The sequence below is a fragment of the Pteropus alecto genome, unplaced genomic scaffold (genome assembly GCF_000325575.1).
Source record: "Pteropus alecto unplaced genomic scaffold, ASM32557v1 scaffold39, whole genome shotgun sequence".
Taxonomy (NCBI): Eukaryota; Metazoa; Chordata; class Mammalia; order Chiroptera; family Pteropodidae; genus Pteropus; species Pteropus alecto.
Window position 1 is genome coordinate 9294708 of NW_006443568.1, and position 10397 is coordinate 9305104.

The 10397-nt window shown below is 46.9% G+C and overlaps 1 protein-coding gene across 1 annotated transcript in view; it reads left to right on the forward strand.

Annotated features, from left to right (window-relative positions):
* Positions 1 to 5468: 5468 nt before the first annotated feature.
* UBXN11 (UBX domain protein 11) overlaps positions 5469 to 10397 on the forward strand; it is a 22354-nt gene continuing 17425 nt past the window's right edge. Inside the window, exons 1-3 of the mRNA XM_015599011.2 lie at positions 5469 to 5540; positions 9269 to 9374; positions 10131 to 10159. Coding sequence (XP_015454497.1) covers positions 9304 to 9374; positions 10131 to 10159 — 100 coding nt within the window. The 5' untranslated portion in view covers positions 5469 to 5540; positions 9269 to 9303. The remainder of the gene's footprint in view (positions 5541 to 9268; positions 9375 to 10130; positions 10160 to 10397) is intronic.

The following is a 10397-nucleotide window of genomic DNA, read 5'->3' on the forward strand; positions in this document are numbered from 1 at the left end:
GCATTCTAAATTGAGACCCAGCCAAATCCCAAGGGATGGGAGGTGGGCAAATCAGTGGGACAGTAAGTAGGGCCCTGGGCTTGGAGTAATGCCTACTGGAGATTGAATTTTTGTTTAATCACCTACCAACTCTGAGACACTAGGCCAGAAACCGTACCTCTGAGCCTTTGAAAAAAGGATGCAGTATAACTCATTTAAATGTGCCAACACATAGTAAATAGTATATAAATATATTTTAAGAGGTAGGGTACAGGAGCTGAAACAAAAAAGTTAAGGTTGTAGGTGGCTCCACAGGTTCGGAACATTAAGACTCGGGGGTGGGGGTGGGGTGGGATGGTAGATTCCCGTGAAAATGAAGGAGCACTGCATTAGAAATCCGGAAACCTAGCTTCTAGGTAGGTCCATTCCTTTGGGCCTCATATTTCTCATTTCAGCTGAGAAGACAAGTGAATTATTTCTGAAGTTTCTTAAAATCTAGCATTTCGTGATTCGAGTAAAAGCAGATCGGTTGTTTGTGTCAATTTAGGATGGATGGGAAGGGGGCTAGTGGAGGGACAATCAGGTGACTAAACTGCAGTGGAAGGTATTTGGGGCGGGGATGGCTGTGAAGTCCCAGCGAGGGGTGGGAGGATGAGGTGAATCACGAAGTTGCCTGGAGGGTACTCCATTCTCCATTCTTTGTACATTCTATTGTCTCAGTGGGGCTCTGCAATAGGTTTTATAGCTATCCCCATTTCCCTGATGAAGAAACTGAGGCTTAGATATCAAGTGGCTTTTCCAAGGTAATAAAATAAACGGTGGAACCAATCTCATTTGAACTTGAATCCAGGTCTGTTTGAAGCCACAGTACGTATGTAACCTCTGGGGCCTAGAAGCCACCAATTAAGTCTTGATTCCCTGCCCCTCTTCCTCCTGGAGGATCCAAGGATTGGCTCTGTAGCCTCACCCACTCTCCATTTCTTAGTCTTTTTTTTTTTGGTCTCATTTACATGCCAAATAGTAAAAGAAAACTCTCTCACTTCCCCTTCTATGGTTGTGGGCCTCCTGTTGCAAGCTTCCTACTTACCGTAAGCCTCAAAATACCTGAGCAGGCCACTGGGAGCCCCCAGCTCTGGCTAAAAAGAACTGAAATTCCGCTGGTGAGAAGCCAGGAAGAAGGAGGGGGCAGGAGTCTTGAGGCCCCTGAGGGTCGAGTAGGGAGGAAAGTAGGAGGAACTCTCAATTACTCACCATTGCCCAACCCCATCAGCTCCTTCACCAGATGTCTCTCCCGATCCTGACTCATCTCAGCCACCTTTGGTGTTCCTGTGGCGTGGGTGATTCTGAGGGTTCTTGAGAGTCAGGGAGGTAGCAGGTGCTGAAAGGGCACTGGCCCAGGAGGCCCATGTTGAAGTCCAAGACTGCTCTGCTGAAAATTTGCTTCATCACACTGGGCAGTCTTCTCCCCTCTGACTAAGAGGCAGCTGGACAGGCCAAGCCCTGGGGCCAGCTGGGTTGTATCTTCATGCTGCGGATGCGTGTGAGGATACTTAAATGCTAGGCTCGTACTTGTAAAACTTTTCTTACAAACCTCAGACATTTCATTTCCACATCCTGAGCCTCTGCTGTGGTCTGAGCCTGAGCTGCTCATGGTAGTGAGGTCTTGTGGGTGCTGGAAGGGTCGTTAAGGGCCATCAGGACTTGGGGCATGGATGGACATCTGGTGTCTGTCAGTACCTGATGGAAGTGGGGTTACACACCTTTTCCTCTCCTGCCCTCTGATCAATTTTATTCTGTCTTGACAACAACTAGAGAGACAGAACCGTGGTCAGAAAGCTTAAAGAGAAACCCTCATTCTACAGATGGGAAAACTGTTACAAAGGGACCAAGAAGGGCAGGTTAATGGCAGAGCTGGAGATAGAACCTAGTCTGTCTCTCGACTTCAGTGTCCTACTGTACACCTTCTCCGGACCTGACTATGGAGCTTTTATTAGCAAGATGGGAAATCTCAGCCCACATCTCTTATAACTGTCCCCAGGGATCAAGACCAACCTCCTTAGTGTGACATATAAGGCCCCTGCCTTCCTTCCAGTCTCATGTTTTGAGTTCCATAACATCCCTCTCCCACACCCTAGTCCTTCAGCCACACCCAACTTGCATCTCAGCTGGTGCTCTAGGCTCTTTTACACCCCATGTGTTATCTCTCCAAGGAAAGCCATTTCCAGTTATTTTATCTGGCAAACTATTTGTTCTTCAAGACATAGCTCAGAAGGTCCCTCTTCCCCTGGGAAACTTTCCACTTCCCCTAGGAAACTCCTTCAAAAAGAGAGAGTTCTTTAGTGTTCCAAGAGCTCCTTTCGTTGACCTTTGCTCTAAAGATTGTGTCTGGTCCCTTGAGGGGATACTAGGTCTTGTCACCTCTACAACCCAGCATAGCACAGAACATGGCATAAGAGTAGGGACAGTTGAATGAATGAGTGAATATAAGGCAACTACTCCCACCTCCATGCCTGTATTCATTCAGTCAGTGAGTATGTAAATGGGGCAACAGCAGACTTAAGTATTGGGGAGTTACCAATGCAGAATATAATTAAGGGGAAGAGAGAGGTGAGCCCTTCATTTGCGGTTGCTTTTCCTCTAAAAGTCTTTGCTGCTTCCAGAAGAGACAGCTGAGAAATAGAGCTTTCTACAAAGAAAAATCTATAGTTCAAGACCCGCTAAGAAAAAAGGGCCATGGTAAACGGCCCCACCAATCCAGGCCTTGGGTTGGGACCATGAAAGGTTACACCTGAGAAGTAAGTGAACAGGAAACAACATCCTAGCCCTTACAGAAATTGAGGACAATATGACAAATACATACATATGTACATACGTACATACGTACACACACACACACACATATACATACATACATATACATACATGAGAGAAGCAACAGATAATAGAAACAGTAACACAGAAGATCCAGATAATCAAATTATCAACCAAACTCTCAAATAACAATGCTTAGTATATTTAAAACATATAAGGCAAGATCGAGAACTCGAAATTATAGAAAAGATTCAAATAGAAATTTGTGAACTTAAAAATACAAGAATAGAAAAGTCAAAGCGGGACAGTCAAAGGAAAATGTTCCCATTAGGAGAGGCTTGAATATACCAAAGAGTATGATAGTTTCTGGAACATTGAGAACGGTAGAGGGCAGGACTCAATATGAAGGCCCTATATGTCATGCTAAACAAGGGCTTGATCCAAGGCTGTGGTGATGTGGGTGGGAAAGAGCTAGGCATTTATTCTGAGGGAAAGCTTGCCTTTAGAGGACCTCTCTCTATTTTTTACCTTTCCCTCCAGTGGCCCTCACCCCAGATGTCCAGAGGGAATCCTGGATGCGCTTGGAAGCTGAACAGATTGGCCTCCAATGTCCTCTCAACACTGAAATCTTACGTGAGCCTGAGACCTAGGAAAGATTTCCAGACCCCTTTGAAATGGGGGATAGAGAAATATAGTTCAGAAAAATAAATATTGGATGAGCTTAGGCTATTGCTGTGTTTTCATAACTTTGTTTTTGGAAAACATTTTTTAAAAGATAATAATGTGACAATGTTACGAAAAACTTAATTTGCACAATAATCCTGTGAGGTAGATTCTATTAGGATCTCTATTTTATAGCTGTGAAAACTGAGGCTCAGATGAATAAAGTAGCTTGAGCAAGAACAGCCAGCTAGTTAAGTGACAGAGCCTGGTCTCATAGATTTGTTAAGTTATGCTGATCGATAATATATTCTCAAACGATAGCTATTGTTATTTTCCAAGTTTCTATAATGAAAATGTATACTTTTGTAATAAGTCTCTGACTTTCCCCAATAAATGTTATTTAAAAAATAATAAACTGGCCCGCCAGATTAGAGAGCTCCCATCTCCCTCACACAAACTTGGTGTTTGCCTGCTGCAGAATATCAGGCCAGGCTTTGGGCCCTGGGTAGGAGGAAGGCATATGGTAAATCCTGATGCCTGGGTAAATGCCAGTTCATGCTTCCCAGTCTCGCTGAGGCAGGAGGCAGTGGGCAGACCACAGCAGGTCTCAGGAAGCCAGAGTCCCCTGCCTCCCATGTTGTTGGGCCTTGCTAAAGGAACATGACCAAGGTGACGGTATGAGGTTGCTAATCCCCTGGTCATGGCCTCGACACCCCAAAACCAGTTGGCCCCAGTATGACCTTTCTCATCTCATATACCTCAAGCTTCAGAGAACTTTCTGACAGCAGCTCAGTGGCAAGAGAGCTCTCCCACCTCCAACTTCCAGTCATGCTTTCCACCTGAACCCCTCCCTTGGCACCTGCGACTTGGCTTTGCCTGCCTGTTTTACTAAAATGGATGCTTTCAGAAAGAGCACAGACTCCAGAGGCAGGCAGTTTTGGGTTCTAATCCGCTTCTGCTTTTTACCTGAGCAGTCTTGGGCAAGTCACTTTACTTCTCCGAGCTTCAATTTTCTCATATGTAAACCTCATAATATTGGCACCCAGCATTTGGAAGGCACTCATTAATTGGTAGCACCCTTTGGCCTCCAACTGAATGCAGAAAGTCAAATGGAAAATATTAAAAAGTGCTGTCTGAGACATGCAGAGAAAGGGCCTTGGTGGTTGAACCCAGGCATAAAGAAGTGGTTGTCTGAGATCAGAAGACATAGACTCCCAGACTATCACAGCTGGAAGGCTGAGGGATAATGCTAATGACAGTTAAAAGCAGGAAATGTTTCTGAAAACATACTCTGTGTGAGTGTTGGGACAGGTACTTTGCATATATTACCTCATTTAATCTTCACAGCAACCCTGTGAGGTGGGTATTATTTCCATTTTACAGATGAAGAAGCTAAGGTGAAAAATTTGCCCAAGGGCACACAAATCAGGAGCCAGTACTCCTGAAGCCAAAATCCATGCTCTTAACTAAACTGCCTAGTTGCTCTAATCTAACACCTTAATTTTACAGATGAGGCTCAGGGAGGGGAAGGAATTTTTAGACAAAAGAACTAGAATTTGAGCGTCCCTTCAGAGAGTCATCCATCCTGTCAAGAAGTTAGAGAAATTCCGATTTAAGAAATATTTATTAAGTATTTTCATCATTTCAATTCATGCTCAAAACAGCCCCACCCAAGTATTGTACTGATCAGATGGGGAAACAAGCTCAGGGGGATAAGTAATTTTCCCCAAAATCAATTTAGCAAAACAGTGGGACTATCGGGATTACACATTCAGGTCTGCAGGCTTCCAGCGTTTCATGAATCTAACCCCAGGTTCTTCGCTTTCTGCGCCTCGGGGTGGTATTAATGAACCCTCCATTTCCTCAGACCCTGAGTACTCTCAGAGCGATGGATTCTGGGACTTAGAGTATCCCGGGAAGAGTTCAGACTCTCTTGGCCAATAGAATCCGAGCACAGACGCCTCCGCTGCCTACTGGTTGCTCCGGGGCGCGAATTAGCCAATGAGAAGCGCATAGGTTTTGGTCGCCTGGGAAACCGCGTGACAACAAGATGGCGGTGCTGCGGGACGGCTACAAGGCCCTGCGTGGTGAGTCGGAAACCGAGGCCTTTCTGCCCGCGGAGTCCCCTACACTGGCTGGGGCCTCGCCCCGAGAGCCCAGCGGACCCGTGTCCCGGCTCCCCAGCAGGCCCGCCGTGTCCTGGGAACTGATTCGGGCCCCTGCCTACCATGGCTACGCATGGAGGCGGGAGGGGGCGACGCGGCTCCCAGGGCGGGGATTGGTGGTGAAAGAAGTCGCGCAGTGAACGCTTCCAGCTGGGGATCTAGGGAATGAAAGTGTGCAGCCTGCCGGCCCCTGTAGGCGCTAGAGAGCAGTCTGACCTGGGGGAAGCGAATATGTCAAGGAGGTGTGACGAAGGATGTTGTCAGTCAAGCACAGTCCTGACTTGGGTCCCAAAGGCGTAGAAGGACACAGCTTTCCCCGCACAACCGAGTATGAAGGGGAAGACAATCCAACTTTTAGGCGTCTCTGGCCTGAGGGAGAAGGCAATTTGCCTCTGCAAGCCCCCAAAGTGAAGGGAGCAAATATGGCTCTGTCCTGAGGAAACCCCTGTCTGAGGGAATAGAAGACACAGCCCGGCACGCTCAGGAGTCCCCAGACTGATGGAAAAATACAGTCGTAGCCCTCAGGGGTCTCCGATGATACATGGGAAAATTGATCAGGAGACAGTGTGTTTTGGATTGGCCTGGAGTTAGACTAGAAGAAATAAAGTCAATTGCGGGACATTGTGACAGCCTCAAAGGGCAGTGAGAGCCCCCTAGGATGGCTAACAGTGGTCATAGAAAGGAGAAGCTATGTGTGAGAGACTTTACAGAGTTTAACCTGCAGGGTTTGGTAACTAATGGAATTAAGAGGGAAGGACGGAGAGAAAATTTTTGTGGTGGATGATGGGGTCCCATTAAGAACCGGGAAGTAGGAGGAGCTTATTTTAAGGGCAGATGTTGAGTTGGGGGCCAGGTCCTTTTTCTTTTTCTATGATAGTTTTATTGAGATATAATTCACATACTATATACTTCACCTCTTTAAAATATAAATTTCGAGTTTTTAGTATATTCATGGAGTTATACAACCATCACCACAATCAATTTTAGAACATTTTTATCAGGCTAAAAAGACACCTTAGCAATTACTGCTTCCTCGCCCCATTTACTCCTCAGCTGCCCCCAGCCCTAGGCAACCACTAATCTACTTTGTGTCTATAAATTTGCCCATTCTGGACATTTCATGTGGATGGAATCATAACAACATGTGGTCTTTTATGACTGACTTCTTTCCCTCAGCATAATGTTTTTCAGATCCATTCACACTGTAGCATGTATTTCATTCCTTTTTTATTGCCAAACAATCTTCCATTATAAGGATATAGCACACTTGTTTATTCATTGGTTGATGGACATTTGGGTTGTTTCCGCCTTTTGGCTACTGTGAATAATGCTGCTATGAACATGTGTACAAGTTTTCGTGTGGCCGTGAGTTTTCGTTTCTCTTGGGTATATACCTAGTAGTGGAATTGCTAGGCCATAAGGTAATCGTTTGTGTTTAAACTTCTGTTGAACAGCCAGACTGTTTTCCACAGCACCATTTTACAGTCCAACAAAGGTTCCGGTTTCCCCACATCCTCACCAACACTTGTTAATTTCTGTCTTTTTGACCATTTTCTTTTGAGGGGTCATTATGGCAATGAGACTTGGAAGAAGGAAGGGATAATCAGGTCTGGTGGGAATTTATGCAGGACAGTTTTAGCCACTAAAGACACAGTGCCTGGGGCTTTTTAGCGTGATGAAAATGTTGTAAAATTGATTGTGGTGATGGTTTCACAACTCTGTGATATTCACCATGGTAACTATGTCTCAATAAAGCTGTTTTTTTTTTTTTTTGAAGTTCACATACTGTATGATTTCATTTATATAACCTTCTTGAATTAAGAAAATTATAGAGATGGAAAACAGAGTAGTGGTTGCCAGGGGTTAGGGATGATGGAGAGAGGATCATGGGCGAGACTATAAAGGAGTAGCATAAGGGAGATGTAAATGGTGACAGAACAGTTCTGTATCTTGACTGCAGTGATGGTTACACAAATGTACCCATGGGATGATATGGCATGGAAGGATACACACATATAATTATGTAAAATGTAACTATTGTGGGAAACTAGGTGAAAGATACAGAAGACCTCTCTACTGTTTTCCTAAGCTCTTGTGAATCTATAATAATTTTAAAGTAAAAATTAAAATATAACTAAAGAACAAACAGAAACAAACTGAAAAAAGTTAGAGGGAATTAGCCCAGCCAAAGGAAAGGTGTAGTTAGGAGTGGGAGACCATTCCTGGAGGGAGTTCCAAGCAGGGAGCCATGTGCACAAAGGCCTGGTGCCTTTGAGGCCAGGCTGGCAGTTCAGAGTGGCTCAGATGTGGGAGGGGAGAGGAAGGATGAGGTCAGGAGACATGGGCAGAGACCAGATAGATCATCCATTTTAAGGAATTGTGAATGTTTTTCTGTGAGAAGGAACCACTGGGAGCTCTTAGTAGGGAAATGACATGTCAGTTTTGTGTTTAAGAAGATCCCTCTGGCATAAGATGGAGATTGATCGAGGGAATGACAGAGGCTTTTACACTTGGCCACACAAACCATGAGAATGTCCGGACAAGACAGCAGGGGTTGGGGCAGGCTGGGGCAGATGTGGGAGGCTGGATGGTCCGGGCAGGGAAACTCTGGGCCTGGTTCTTGGAGGGCTTCTGTGAGAAAGGGGCTGAGCATGAATCTTAAACTCCAGAATGAAGTCAGAGGAGGCTGCCTCCAGGCGGCACAGGTCCCCTTGCTGGGCAGTTTCAAGAGCAGGGTAGGGCCGGCCAGTGCCACACATTTCCAAAGTAGTTCTAGGATTTCTAGATACCAGCCATATAATATACTACTACTTAATTCACTGAATAGAGTAGTGCCCTTTAATTACGTCCCTGATGTGCATTCATCTTTCCAAAAGGAAGCAGTAAAGGAGGGAAACCAAGATTAATGAGTGCCCCTCCATGTTCCAATAACAATAAAAGCAACAACAGCCATAATTCACATTTGTAAGTGCTTCCTTTGAGTGCAGTGCTGTGCTAAGTGCTTTATGTATGTTATCTCTGAACCTCTTGGGTAACCCTACCTACCCGGTACTATTACCATACCCACTTTACACTAAAGGAAACTGAGGCGCAGGTTACACTGGTGGATGTAGAACCTGTCCAGAGCCTGGACTCTTGACCTCCCTGCCATGCAGACCATGTCTTGGTAGAATTCTGCACTCAGATTGCCCCTCCCCGACTCTGAGATGTTGCAGTGGCACCTGAGTTCTGGTAGGAGGGGAGGGGACACCTGGGCTTTGTGTCAACCAGTTCCTTGATGGATGGACAAAAGCCCCATGCCTCCTAGGTAGTCTCATGCCTGGGCTCTAAGTTTGGGGAAGTTCCAGGCTTCTGGCCCATCTCTGCACCCCAACCTACCCCCATTGCCTGTTCCCAGGCACAACCAGGACAGAGGCCTCCAGGATTAGAGCAGAGAATGGTATATCAGAGGAACAGGCAGATATTGGACACAGGGATCCTGAGGCCTAGCTCCCTCCAGAAACCTCAGCAAGGGCAGAGGGAAGCAGTGAGGGTGCTGCTCCCTGGACAGTCTTCCCTCAGGGGAAAGTAACCATGGAAGAGAAAGTTTCAGGCCACTTTCTGGTCCTGAGTGAATGGACCCAAGGGCTCACTTTTTTCTTTTTACTCAGGGAGTTCCTGACAGCTAGAATCTGGAAGGAGAACTATGAGCTCACCTTTGGCTTCCCTTGGCAAGACTCGGAGAGTGCCTCTGCAATCGGAGCCTGTGAATACAAGGTAAGGGGCTGGCCTCTGGGGCCCTTGTGTCCATGCCCCTGCCTCCTTCTGGCTCCTCCTGTGGACTAGGAGAATGACTCCTAGTGTCTTGGGGAGAACAATAAGGAGTCACGTAGCTTTCCCTGCCACCTTATCTTTATACCTTCTAGGAGGCTCTACGTTGTGTCAAGGACACGCTGGGTTGTACCCTCTAGTAGGGTGTGGGCCCCATGGGAGTGGCTCAGCACCCATCTACTTATTAATTTGCATGAATTCTGCCAACGCTGTTGGTGCACCTGTCCTGGGCCCAGCCACGTTCTGGGCTTTAAGTAGAGGGAATCCTTTACGTCTGTCTTTCATCTTTTCAAAGCATTTTTTACCTCCCTGCTTGCTCTTCTGATTACTACTTGAGTCATTTGTAGGCCAAAGAGATCCAGAGAGGTTGAGCCACAGGCCTGGGGTCCCACAGTCATTTCAAAGCAGAGTTGGGGCTGGGCTACTGGACCTGGGGACTTTTGTCATCTTCTACCCAAGACTCTGCCCTCCAGCTCTTCCCCATCCTTCTCTGTTGGGAGGAGTTGGGCACCCTGAAGCCTGCCCCTTGGCTTGTCCCAGGGCCGGGATGGGATTTGAGGATGGATGTCCTCAGGAGGCAGAGGCCTAACCTCCATCGCCTTAAGGCTCCCTGGGGCTTGCTGCCCAGAGAGTCTCCCCTGATGACACTCCAGAGGGTCCTAACCTGTCTGTCTTCCTTCTCCTTCCTGCCCGGCTTCCCAGGAGGCGAGAGATAAAACTCTATGGAGACGGTAAGTGTGGGCTCTGCCCTTGTGTCCGCCTCACCTCCCATCCGCCACGTCTCCTTGTGGGTGGGCAGAGAAAGAGCACAATGACCACCCCTGTCAGCCAGAGCAGCTGGTGCAATGCCAGTGTTACCTACAGCTGTCCCACCCCCCACTGAGGATGGGGCTTCCTCCTGGCAGCTGTCAGATCAGGAGGCCCCACATCCCTAGTGGCTATGTCATCACTAACATTTGGGGTTGCCCA